This window comes from Lathyrus oleraceus, chromosome 5 (assembly GCF_024323335.1).
Source record: "Lathyrus oleraceus cultivar Zhongwan6 chromosome 5, CAAS_Psat_ZW6_1.0, whole genome shotgun sequence".
NCBI classification, from domain to species: domain Eukaryota; kingdom Viridiplantae; phylum Streptophyta; class Magnoliopsida; order Fabales; family Fabaceae; genus Lathyrus; species Lathyrus oleraceus.
The window spans coordinates 589,274,107-589,288,100 of NC_066583.1; the positions used below are offsets into that span (position 1 = coordinate 589,274,107).

The following is a 13,994-nucleotide window of genomic DNA, read 5'->3' on the forward strand; positions in this document are numbered from 1 at the left end:
TCAGAACAAATACCACAGCTGTCAACTCTAAATCGTGTGTCGGATAGTTCCTCTCATGAACCTTCAGTTGTCTCGAAGCATAAGCTACAACCTGCTTATTCTGCATCAAAACACCACCCAAACCCAACAATGAAGCATCACAGTAAACCTCAAATGGTTCTAACGGACTCAGTAATATCAGAATAGGAGCAGTAGTTAACCTTCTCTTTAACTCTTGGAAACCTTCTTCACATTTTGAATCCCAAACAAACGCTTGCCCCTTTCTAGTCAACATCGTCAACGGTAACGCCAACTTAGAAAATCCCTCAATGAATTTCCTATAATAACCTGCAAGTCCAAGAAAACTCCTTATCTCAGAAACTGACTTCGGAGCTTCCCACTTAGATACCGCTTCTATCTTAGAAGGATCAACAGCAACACCACCTCTGGAAATCACATGACCAAGAAAACTAACCTCTTCTAACCAAAATTCACACTTAGACAATTTAGCAAATAACTTCTTTTCTCGTAGAATCCTTAAAACCACTCTCAAATGTTCAGCATGCTCTTCTTCAAATTTCGAATACACCAAAATATCGTCAATAAACACCACAACAAACTTGTCTAGGTACGGATGGAAAATCCTATTCATATACTCCATAAATACCCCAGGCGCATTAGTCCCACCAAAAGGCATTACAGAATACTCATAATGTCCATACCTTGTTCTGAAAGCAGTCTTCTGAATATCCTCAGTTTTCACACGTATCTGATGATAACCAGATCTCAAATCTATTTTGCTGAACACACTCGCACCAACCAACTGATCCATCAAATCATCAATCCTCGGCAAAGGATACCGATTCTTGATCGTCATTTTATTCAGTTGCCTGTAGTCCACACACAACCTCATAGTACCTTCTTTCTTCTTAACCAATAACACTGGTGCGCCCCACGGTGACACACTCGGACGAATAAATTTCTTATCTAACAGATCTTCCAGCTGACTCTTCAATTCAGTTAACTCAACAGCAGACATACGGTACGGAGCCATCGATATCGGCCTAGTACCAGGTACCAAATCAATCGAGAACTCAACTTCACGCTCTGGCCGTAATTCATTCACTTCTTCAGGAAACACATCAGGAAAATCACACACCACGGCTAGATCACAAATCGCCAGTTTATCTTTAGCCTCCAAAGTCGCTAACAGCATAAACAACTCTGCTCCATCTACTACTGCCTCATTCACCTGCCTTGCTGATAGAAACAAACTCTTTTCTTCCTCAATCTCAGGAAAGATCACAGTCTTATCAAAACAGTTGATATAGACTCGGTTAAACACCAACCAGTTCATACCTAGGATAACATCAATCTGCACTAGTGGAAGACACACAAGGTCCATCCCAAAGTCTCTACCAAAAATACTCAAAGGACAATTTAAACAAACTGAAGTAGTAGTCACTGAACCCTTCGCAGGAGTATCAATCACCATACTACCATGCATCTCAGATATCTCTAATTCAAGTTTCACAGCACAATTCAAAGATATAAAGGAATGAGTCGCACCTGTGTCAATAATAGCTACAAGAGGAAAGCCATTAATATAACACGTACCTCGGATCAAACGATCATCTGCAGAAGTCTCAGAACCCGATAAAGCAAAGACCTTGCCTCCCGACTGGTTCTCTCTCTTCGGCTTAGGACACTGTGGACTGATATGACCCACTTCTCCACAGTTGCAACAAGTCACAGTCTTCAACCGACACTCTGCAGCCAAGTGACCACCTTTTCCACACTTAAAACACTTCTTCTCATTACTGGTACACTCATGGATACGATGTCCCGCCTGACCACATCTGTAACACTTAGCAGGGGCACTGGAGTCTCCCCCACTAGGCCTCTTCATCCCACTTTGTCTCTGGAAACCTTTGCCAGCTGCATACGGTTTCCCACGATCATTCTGATTCTTGCCTTTCCTATCAACCCTTTGTTGATAGCTCTCCGCTCTGGCCTTGGTATCCTGTTCAGAAATCCTGCAACAGTCAACCAAGTCAGAAAACACTCTAATCCGCTGATACCCAATAGCCTGCTTGATCTCGGGACGTAACCCGTTCTCAAACTTCACACATTTCGAAAATTCCCCAGTAGCCTCGTTATAGGGAGTGTAATACTTCGACATCTCTGTGAACTTAGCAGCATACTCAGTAACAGACCGGTTGCCCTGCTTCAATTCCAAGAACTCTATCTCTTTCTTTCCTCTGACATCCTCTGGAAAGTACTTCCTCAGGAATCTCTCTCTGAACACCGCCCACGTGATTTCAGTACTTCCAGCAGCTTCCAACTCAGTGCGGGTAGCAACCCACCAATCATCTGCTTCCTCTGACAGCATATGCGTACCGAACCTGACCTTCTGGTTATCGGCACACTCAGTCACTCGGAAGATCCTCTCAATCTCTTTCAACCACTTCTGAGCACCATCTGGATCGTATGCTCCCTTGAACATTGGAGGATTATTCTTCTGGAACTCACTTAGTTGACGAGCAGCTCCCATTCCCACAACATTCGGATTCCCTCCAAGTACTCCAGCTAGCATACCTAGAGCCTCAGCAATCGCAGCATCGTCTCTACCTCTTCCAGCCATCTCTATTCTGAAAACCCAACAAGCTAAAACAATAAGTACTGATAGGGTTGCACAACACCTATCACGTACAGGGAAACATAATAATTACGACTCGACTCGACTGACTATGCTCTGATACCACTAATGTAACACCCTTCTAAAAATACCCCAAATATTTAATTAAAACCACAAAATATAATCAGAGTAGATATGCAATTAAGGGTGTCACACTTGACACTTCACACCATTCACCAAAATATCCTGTCATGCTCATTTATTTAATCAAAATAAAACATTTGCATAATTCGCAGCGGATAAAATCTAACAACAATGCAAAACATGTAACACATTACATGTAAACTTGTTCAACAATCAACAATGAAAAACAAGTAAAACATCCCGTCCCGATGTTACATCTACCAGAGCATGACCCACTAAGGAATTACACTAGACTCCAAGGACTAGCTTCTACTCAATCACTGCTCGTTACCTGAAACATAGTTGTAAGGGTGAGTTCCTCAATCGATATAATAAGCATTATAAAATATCATGTAATGCTAAGTAACTTAACGCATTCATCACCCAAATCAGATTACACATTCAGCAATGGTAACATCAACTCAAAATCATATTCAACACAAACACAAAACACACGTATAATATTGGAATACATCCATTCATATTATACGCCATACATACATTATGCAATGAGACTCCATGCATGCGGTACCGACTATTCGTGAACACATAGTTCAACCTCACCGATCAAATCCAGATACGGCTACCAAGCTCATTAGTCCCATTCATTTGAGACCTAGTGACTCACTCACTAATTCCTCACCATGGGAATTAGCTACCACCCCAAGGGCTATGATATGCACGCTAATCACCTAGCATGCAAACATCAACAATAATCCACAATACTCACTCACTAATTCCTCACCATGGGAATTAGCTACCACCATAAAGGCCATAATATGCACGCTAAATCAACTAGCATGCAAACATCAACAATCCACAATGGACATATGCTCACACTCTAAGCCATAAAACAGTCCATTCCACAATTGCATACATAATAGATACATTCACAGCATTATGCATTCCATCATACATCATCAGCATATTATCACAAAAAATCATATCATGTCATGCCAATTAATAATCACAGTATTAGCACACTCTACTAATACCTACACTGCTCAAAACAACGAGAAACGATCCCTACTATATCATACATCAGCTAAAATTACATTACTCAGTTGAACAACCAAAAACTGCACAACAACAGCACAGAAAAATCACAATTCTGCCCATACGCGTATTGCCTAGTCCCATACGCGTATGGCCCATTTCTCAGCCAATCCCATACGCGTATTGCCTGCCTCATACGCGTATGCTACGCGTACCACATCCTCATACGCGTACCAACAGAGACAAAACTACGTTAAAATCATCATCTTCTTCATCCATACGCGTATTGCCTAGTGCCATACGCGTACCAGACCATCTCATACGCGTATTGCCTAGTGCCATACGCGTATGACCAGAAACCAGAATTCCAGATCTGCTATGGTTTTCTCTGCTACGAGATTCTCAGATCCAACCTTCCACATTCCAATTTTTACACAACATTCATTCATATTGTCTAACACAGATCATACACATTCAATCTCACAAATTCTAACATTATTCCATCTAATCCTTACGAATTTTCTTCAATTATAACTCATATCACATTCATCCATAAATTCATAAATTTCAACATTCATCATTCTAATCAGGGTCAAATCAATGGTTTATCACTACCCATTACATGTTTACCCATAATACCCATTAAACGACGATAAACCCCCCTTACCTGAGTTAATCCGGCAAATCTCTGAGCTTCAAGCTTTTCCTTCCTTCAACCCTTGTTCTCTTGCTCTTTGCCCTTTTCCACTTTTCAGTCGTTTTTCTGTATTCACGTGAAAACTCTCTTTTACCAAATGGGACCTTTTCTAATTCCAACTTTTATTCCAATAATAATAATAATAATAATAATATTCCAATAATATTCCAATTATTTAATTAAATTAATAAATATTATATTAATTTAAATTAAATAATTATCCTTATTTCATCGGGGTGTTACACTTCACATGACAAGTTAATTGAAATAAAGAAAACTTTTCCTTTTATCAAAATCTGCAGTTTGATATGCCTTATGATGTTTGCTTTTAAGCCAAACAGAAGATATTGACATTCCCTATTATCACTCACAAGTCTATTAATATTTCTGACTTAGTTCATATGGAAATATGGGGTCCATTGTCCATTCCTTCCCTTAATGGCCTCAAATACTTTCTCACAGTTGTGGATGACAAAAGTAGATTTACATGTATTTTCTTCATGAAATATAAATAAAAAACATCCAACCTTATTAAGACTTTTATTTCTATGGTTCACACTCAATTTAGTAGAAACATTAAATACATTAGATCAGATAATAAAAATTAATTTATCCTTATAGACTTTTATAAAGAAACTAAGAATTCACATTATACTTCTTGTGTTGGAACTCCACGGCAAGATGGCATAGTCAAGAGAAAAAACCAACATATAATTGGTATTACTTGAGCCTTATTACTTCAAGCTAAATTACCTACAATTTTATGGTCTTAAATAGTTAGGCATGCCATTCATATTATTAATAGACCCCTCACACCTTTTTTGCAAAATAAAGTTACCTTTTCAAATTTTACATCAATGTTTGCCTGATCTAAATCTTCTTAGAATTTTTGGTTATCTTTGTTTTGCATCAACGTTACAAGCTAATAGGAAGAAATTAAACTCTAGATCCAAGAAATGTATGTATCTAAATTTTCATATTGGTGTCAAGTGACACATTTTATTTGACTTACATTCGAAAGAAATATTTTTGTCTAGAGATGTTGTTTTCTTTGAATCAGTTTTTCCTTACCAACATTTTAACCATGTCTTATCCACTTCTAATAATTATTCACATTCAACTGATATATCTTATTTTTCTTACATTCATGATTCTAAATCACATATCACCTCAAACCAGCATCGTCATGTTGTTCCAAATGCATCCAATGTCAACAAACATGTTACCTTCACCAAACAGAATTCCTCTCATTCAAATTCACAACATACTAACACAAGTCACTCATCCATCATTGCACCATCACCCAACTTACCTGATCCTAACTTTCAATCTAGAAGATCTACTCGAGTCACTCACCATCCTACATTCTTCCCAAATTATCATTGCAACTTGACTGAAAATACATTTCAGTCTCCTAATTCAGATGAATTTCTAACTTCTTATCCATTATCATTGCAACTCGTCCGAGTCTTAAATTTGACTCGTTTCAATTTTGTAGAGAGACATTTAACTTTTAAAGAAAAACCCCTAATTTTCTAAAACAGACCTGGATCAGGTCGAGTATTATTAAATACTAGTTTATTATTATTTTTATAAAATAACAATTCTTAAACACACTATCAAACTTTCCATTTTTCAAGGATAAGTGAAGTCGGTATTATTGAATATTGATTTATTATTATTTTTATTATTAAATACTAATTTATTATTTCTCTTTTTCAAAGAAAACTTATGGTATCATGAAATTGAATAACCTAACCGATATCAAATTCTTGCAACATAAATTCTCTTTCTTCCGTTCCTTCTTCCAATTCAAGTTGCTTCTTCATTAACAAATTATTTAAGTAAAATAACTTCGTTTTTTCTCTTTCACATTCGAGCTTCGTTTTTCTTTTTGACATTCAATCATCGACGCCAACTCATTGGAGTACTAATGCTAAATTACATATGTTACATATAAAAATATATTTTTCTATAAGTAGTAGGATCCTACGATCCATGCTACGCTTCTCGAGTTACGACTATTGAATCCTCTACCGATTATGCGTGAACTCTCGAGATTTTAAACATTGGTGACAACAAATCAACTCTTCATATAACAGCAAATCATGTATTCCATAAGAGAACAAAACATATAGAAATCAATTGTCATGTAATTAGAGACAAGGTGCAAGCAAAAATCATTCACTTACTTCCAATTGCATCCAAGGATGGGGTGAAACATATTTTAACTAAATCATTGCACATAGGATCTATTCACTTACTTCCAATTGCATCCGAGGATGGGGTGAAACATATTTTAACTTAATCATTGCACATAGGATCTGTTAACAATCTTCAAAACAAGTTAGGAATGATTGACATCTATTCAGAGGGATGTTGAGCATAAGGGATAGAGGTTATTAGTGAACTTGCTTGTGTGACAAGCTAACTTCACTATGAGTGTAACTATCACTTCATGATAGTTGTAACTAACGTGACTAATCCATCCTCAGTAGTTATGATCTAATTGAAAGTTAGCTATTGAAATACTTTAGTTACTATAAGAAGCATTAGGCTTAACATTGAAAGTCAGATTTTGTGAGATTTCATTCCCAATAATGCAATTCAAGCTTCTTCAAGCTTCTTGTTTGTTTCATTTCAACGGTGTTCATAGCTTAACTTTCACACTTTTATAACTTCATTCCTTAATTCCCTACTGCAGACACCAAAACAATCTCATATCCTCTATTTTTCGTCTTCTCTATACTCTCTGGCACTATTTATCTTTTCCCTAATAACGTGTTTATTTTAGAAAAGCCCCGGAGAATGTTCCAAGATTTACCTTTACCTATTAGATCAAACCCCGGAGAATGTTCCAAGATTTACCTTTACCTATTAGATCAAAACCATGTCATTCTTTTACAACACATGGATCTTAAAACATTACAATATCAGAGCACAGGCCTTTCATAATTGAGGTTAATCAATCTGACACCAATGTTGTAGATCTTCTGCAATATGCTAACAGTTGACCATACAAAAAGTGTGTTCAGTTTAACTGAAAAAATACCCCAGCCAGGACTAACCACATAATGCTATTCTTTTGACCTTCTACATACAACATGCAATTTACACTTTAAATCTCAAACTACCATTTCAGCTTCTTGAAGAGTTGAAGGGATCCCAACATTAAGGCGCATGGTTGATTTATATTGTTCTGGTAACTCAGCACCAGCCTGAATGCACATTTCGACTACAGCTGGCGCCTGTCCGTAGAAATTCCTAAGCTCTCGTTCCAGCGGTGGTCCGTTTACATCAGGGACATGCCACACAAATCTCGGCGGTATTAAGTCATTGAGCACTGCAGATTGCCAACCATGCTGCCCATTGCGTTGCTGGTGTTTGTGTGCCCCACAGTTTTGAGCTTTGGTTCCGTTGGGACCAACATGAATTTCAGGGCAATATCCACAGACCCTCACATGGTACATCCTCATTACTCTCTTGGCACCTCTCCTCATTTGTTCCCATGCTTGGAGTGTTTCCTCGGCAAGGTGGACTATTTCCTCCTTGTTCACTGGAGCAACTATTTCTGAATCTGGTATTTCAGCTAGTAACGGTTTAATAGGTTTATCTGGGACTCTATCTGGTAGTTCACTTTCATCAGCATCCACAAATTCCTTCCTCCCAATACGGATTATTGGCTTTCTTCTCCTTTTTGTGGGAAACTCTGGAATCTCAACGCCAGCTTGAATGCAGAGCTCAACCACTGCTGGAATCCGAGGGATGGAGAATCTCTCTTCATGAGTAATCCGCTTTCCAAGGCGGTCATAGAGGTGATAGGCTTCAACCGGTATTAATATGTCTTCAACATGTGCATTTGTCCATTCATGAAGGCCCTTGCGGAGGTTCGCTTGTGAACCTTTACATGACTTGAACGGATGTCCAACAGGGCCTACATGGATTTCACTGCACCACCTGCATAATTTTTTCAACACGAGTAAGAACATCAAAGCACATTTTTTGAGCAGGAAACATTAAACTACGTTTATTCAGTGAAAATAATATACAAGAGTTAAGTGAAACACAGAAAAATTATTCGCAGGTCTAACATTTGGTTGATCATGTTAAGTATCTGGAATATTTTGTGATGCCAGAAACAACAGTGATCTGTATTACTACAGTATATCAAAATAAAAAACATGAAATTTTGTGTAATTTGTCAATAGTATAATATAATTACCCACAAGCATGCACGGGTACTACTTTGAGCAGCTTCTTTATATTATTAATCAAAGTGATCCTAGCATTATACACATCATGTGCATCTGGTATCAGGTTCTTCACTAGCAAACCATTCTTTGGCGGCGGCAATGGTTTTCTCCTTGGCTCATCTTTCATCTTCTTTATCCTCTCCCTAGCTGCCCGTCGCAGTTCTACAATGGGAACTGGAAAAGGCTTCTTCTCCTTTCTTGAATAATGCCGAGGAAAATCAGCATTTTGAGGCACTTCATTTCTATTCTTACTATCACCATGCTGCTTAAAAAGATGAGATGAAGGAAAAGGAAAAAAAAACAGTTACATACATAGGAATTTAAGAGTTGAATCTAATTCTAGCCAAATTGTATCCGTTCTAAAAGGCTAATTCTAAAATGGGCACAACGCCAAAACTCTAAAGGCACAGCGAACGAAAGCTAACTCAGAGATACATTAAAATAACAACAACAAAATACCACAAAGTTTTTGCTGAAATGATTTTAATTTGTTTTTATATTGGATGTGCTTATAAGCAGTTTAGCCGCAAAAGAATTGCTATCTGATAACAAAATAAAACACAGGGAGTCACAACAACAGAACTTTCCTTTCCATCAATCTTCTTTCTATTCTAAAATAAGTCTTCCTCTAATGACACTAGACCGAATTTCACATTTCTATTTTTGATCAATTTTTTTCCTACATCTGCAATAATGCAGGAGATTTTTACCAGTGCATAAAAAATTCTAATAGTCAGTCCATTAACACTTGTCTTGTTATGAAAGACAGCCAATGAAAAGCTGATCCGTTTTAAGTAACGCAGATTTCATGTTAGGCCAAATGACAAAAACCCAATGAAAAGCTGATCCGTTTTATAATGGTCAAAATGCAGGTTAAGCAATTTGTTTCTTTCCCACCTCAACCAAGCAATATAAATATGCCAAAATTTGTATATGCCATCTCAGAATAAGTGAACATTTGCGTATTATTTTAAACACTGAAACCCTTTCAACCAAATACGCTGTACTATCCGCATATAAAATCAGTATCACAGGATAAGTTAAGTTGTTTACTTACTTCTCGTCTCCATTGCTTAGCATCTGTCCGTATGGGTTGCTGGTTTCCAGACAGAGTTACCTACGAATCATACTTCATAAAAAGTTAATGACAAACAAAACCACACTTACCAATTAAAAAACTGAAATTGATAATGAAATTCACCAAATCTGGATAATGAATAGATATAGATATACAAGGAGTTAAAGAACATTTTCACAATAATAGCGCGAACATATACATCACTCTACTGTACACCTACGAAGCGCACACACCCCGATTACGACACCGGACATAGTCACCGATAATAATTTGAGAAAATAAAAAAATCAAACATAATAAGTGTCCGTGTAGGTATCTGACACTCACAGGGAGAGGACAGTGTGGTGCTACATAACTATACAGATAACGTTGAGTCAAGAGAAACCAAAGTTAGCTAACCTTAGAAGTTGCAGAGTCATTTTTCTCATTATTTTCCTTCCTCCCTCCAAAAAGTGCATATAATCGAAAATATGTATGGTCATTTCCAATTTTTCGACAACCGTTGTGCAGCGAAAATGTCTTGATTTCAACTATATTTGACCTGGAGTTTAGTTTACCTATATAACAAATAGGTTTAAACATGGTTTTAGTCCATAGAAATATACAAGTTCTTACTTTGATTCTCATCCTAATCCCGAAAATTGAAGTTCCTGTGAATGGAGAGAGAAAGATAGACTTACAGAGAGAAGATGAGAAAAGGGAGTTGTTGTCCGAGAATCCGATTACGTTTGAGAAAGAGAGGATTGACGCCATTGGAGTTATGGGACGAAAGAGAGAAGTTGGAGAAGACGATTGAGCAAAAGAGTTTTGGATTTCGGAGAGATAGGATTTGAGTGAGGACCGGTTTTTTAATGGTTTAATTGCAATTTAGTTTTCTATTTTTTTTCATCATGGTCCTCCGTTTAAAAAATTATAATTTTGATTTTTTTTTTAAATTTTATGTCGAATTTTCATCTCATTTTAAAGATTAAAATCAAACATAAAATTTAAAAAAGATTAAAAATATAATTTTTAAAATGGAGGAATCAAAATTTAAGAAAAAAAAAGTTAAAATAGTGAAGTCAAAGTTGTAATAATTTTTTTTTATTATTATGTAAGTGATGTTAAAATGACAAATTTTAGTCATATAATTCATTCTTTCAACCAAATTTTATTATATAACGGCGTATTCAATTATTTAATATGTTTTTTTATGTCGAGTTTAAATTATAAATTATCTAACAAAAATTCTAAAATCAATTAAATTTATAGGACTTTGTTAATATAAATAAGATAAAATTACACGGATCTTTTAAATTATTTTTGTGTAACATGGTTCTTTAGAGTCTGTTTGGTTAGGGGTAAATGGAGGGGAGAAGAGAAAATGTGAAGAGAGAGAACATTTAATAGTTTTTATGTGTTTGGTTTAAATTTTAAGAGGAAGAGGGGAACTAGATTGTGGAAACTAAAATCCCTTCCATGGATTTGGTGGGATTTGGAGGGGAAGAAAGATGTTTTATTTTAATTATAATTATATTTACTTATTTATTTATTTAAATATAAACTTAATTTATTAAAATGTTAAAATTCTATTTTAAACCAATTTTATCTTTCTTTTATATTTTTTATTGTATTTTTATATCTTCGCCTTATGATCATTACATCTATTTAAAATATTTTATTTTATATTTTTATATTTTAATATTAATTTTTTATTATCGTAATGTTTTTGTTTATACTAATTTTTGTTAGATTGTATTGTATTTGATAATCTTTTTAAAATTATATATTATAATCGTTATGTTTGTATAATTTTTCCATGATATTCTCTAATTGATTACTTATATTTCGTCAATGAATTTGTATTTGAATTATAAACATTAATATCATGAGTCTTATTATAAAATTAGAAAGATACAAATGTAATTTAATTTTAAAATATCCATGTAGTATAAATATAGTTTGCATAACACTCACATCCAGCTCTCAATATTGTCAAATAAAATATTTGCTACTATATATTTATACTATTTTAGAAAAAAAATATTAGCAAAAAATTTGGGATTTCTTTATTCCACTATATGCAGTGAGGTGGATAAAAACCCTATAAAAATTTGAAAAATACTCTTTAATTTTTGAAGATATATTTCCGAACGCGCATTTTGCATCACTAAATAACACATTAAATGAGTCTCACCCGATTCTAAACCAAAATTTTACTCCGGCGGTACAGGATTTCATATGTCAATTCAATTTATTGCTTATTGTGCATTCCAGGGGAGTTTCCAAATATGCATTTCTGGATTTTAAAGCGGCAGATTGGAAACCTGTCACCATTGTATGTTAGACATTTTCGGAGATGCATTTCAGGAAATATCAAACTTGTTTTTAATAAAATAACCATCTGCATGATCAGACCCATTTTCATTTTTTCCTAAATCCTTTTAAAAAATTCATTCATTCTTAATCAAGATTTTCACTCCAAAACTTTATTCTTGTGTTTTATCACATCAAAATGAGCAAAAGAAGTTGAAGTTCAAGGTAAAGATCATGGCAATTTCTTTTCCCACCCTTATGGTGTAGGTCACACCTCTGGAAACCAAAAAATGTCCTCATGTTTTTTTGGAGATGCATATCCGAATGCACCAAATCTCATTTTTGCCAAAATTTAATTTGGAGATGCATCTACGAAGATTTATGGGATGAATTCACATATGCATATCTGAAAAGACTCATTAAGCCATTTAAATAACGATTTCATTAAGATGGTTTGTCATTTAACCATTCAGTAATATTATCAGAGATGCATCTTCAAAAATCTCAAGAGGGAAATTGAATATATGACAAACTTGTATGATCATCTCTCCCACACTCCATACCTCCTACATAACCCAAAACCCTTTAAAAAATTCATTTCCAATCAACTTTTCAATTCCAAACCATCATTCTTGTGTTTTATCACATCAAACGGAGCAATAGAGGCTGTAATTTAAGGTAAAGTTCATTTATTTCATACCCCACTGCTTGCATTAATCTTGAAGTTGAAAAAAATGAACGTTATGTCTGAATATACATCTCTGAACTCACCTACTATCTATTTCGAAGATGTATCTTCGAAGTTGTCTGTTACTGTGAATTTAATTAATTATTTTTCTATTTTGGTTTGTATTAGATATGGTGCACCCAAATATGTTTCTCAAAGTTGTTGTAAGTAATTATGTAAAACCAGATGAAATGAAGGATGATGTTAAAATGGATGAAGCGAATGATGATGTTAAATTGGGTGCTAGACCAGTGGATGTCGAGTTAGATGTTGGTCAACAATTTAGGAATGAACAACTACTGCTCTTGAACATATGCTTGAATGGGTCTGCATGAAGGCCATGAAGTTGGGGTTTGTCATTGTAATTGGAAGGTCCGATAATGGTTCTAATAGAAGGCAAGCATTTGTAACCATGAGATGCAAGAGAAGTGCCATGTATGTTCCACCGACTCAGAAGTTTAAACGTGATGACACTGGATCGAGAAAATGTGAGTGTCCGTTTAAATTGTGTGGATACCGTAAGGTGGATGGTACATGAAAATTTAATGTGATTTTTGGTTTACATAATCATGCCTTGGAAACCGAGCTAGTCGAGCATCCCATTATATGTCGCCTTAAATTGGAGGAGAAGAAAATTGTTTCGGACATGTCCTTATTTATGGTGGGTCCGAAAAACTAAAAGAAAACATAATAGAATATTTAACAAAATAAAAAAAAACGAAAATAAACAAACATAAGAATAAAAATTATAATAAAAAGTGCAGTTATTATAATTTATATTAAATACAAAAATATGAAAAATAATTTAAATGTGGAGAACAATTATAATTAATTGATTGAAGTAACAGAGAAAAATCACACAAAAGAGAGGTGTCATACCCAAAATTCACCATACCCTTCACAATGTTCATCTAGGTCACTAACCCTAATCATATGCATATCCTCATTGTCACTCATTTCATCTGCATAGCCATGGTTCAATACAAGAGGACAAATATCTTGGATTCAAAGCTTTGTGCTTGCACCAAGTGGAAACTAGGGTTTCCCAGCAGCTAGAGGTTGCTCAACAATCAAATCCTAATTGGAGATAACTCTTGAGGCTTGTGTATGTGCTTATCATTGATGATTCCACTTTCGCTTATTGGTGA

General features: G+C 35.3%; 1 protein-coding gene across 2 annotated transcripts; it reads right to left on the minus strand.

The window, feature by feature from the left end:
• Positions 1 to 7,346: 7,346 nt before the first annotated feature.
• On the minus strand, positions 7,347 to 10,696 carry LOC127086742 (APO protein 2, chloroplastic). Of its 2 annotated transcripts, none has more exons than XM_051027537.1 (5): positions 10,505 to 10,696; positions 10,224 to 10,381; positions 9,804 to 9,863; positions 8,716 to 9,008; positions 7,347 to 8,450 (listed from the first exon to the last, which is right to left on the minus strand). In XM_051027537.1, exons 1-5 carry the CDS (start codon positions 10,575 to 10,577, stop codon positions 7,619 to 7,621), a joined length of 1,416 nt encoding a protein of 471 aa, XP_050883494.1. In that variant the 5' UTR covers positions 10,578 to 10,696; the 3' UTR covers positions 7,347 to 7,618. The 2 variants fall into 2 exon arrangements, with proteins under 2 accessions (XP_050883494.1, XP_050883493.1); XM_051027536.1 differs by having other exon boundaries at positions 8,716 to 9,011; positions 10,505 to 10,691.
• Positions 10,697 to 13,994: the final 3,298 nt, after the last annotated feature.

What these genes read in the sequence shown, in the direction of transcription:
- LOC127086742 (XM_051027536.1), bottom strand. Translation starts at nt 10,577, where the DNA reads ATGGCGTCAATCCTCTCTTTCTCAAACGTAATCGGATTCTCGGACAAC. An exon ending in CCTTTTCTCATCTTCTCTCT is followed by an intron (nt 10,382 to 10,504) that starts GTAAGTCTATCT and finishes TTTGTTATATAG; the next exon opens with GTAAACTAAACTCCAGGTCA. An exon ending in CTAAGCAATGGAGACGAGAA is followed by an intron (nt 9,012 to 9,803) that starts GTAAGTAAACAA and finishes CATCTTTTTAAG; the next exon opens with CAGCATGGTGATAGTAAGAA.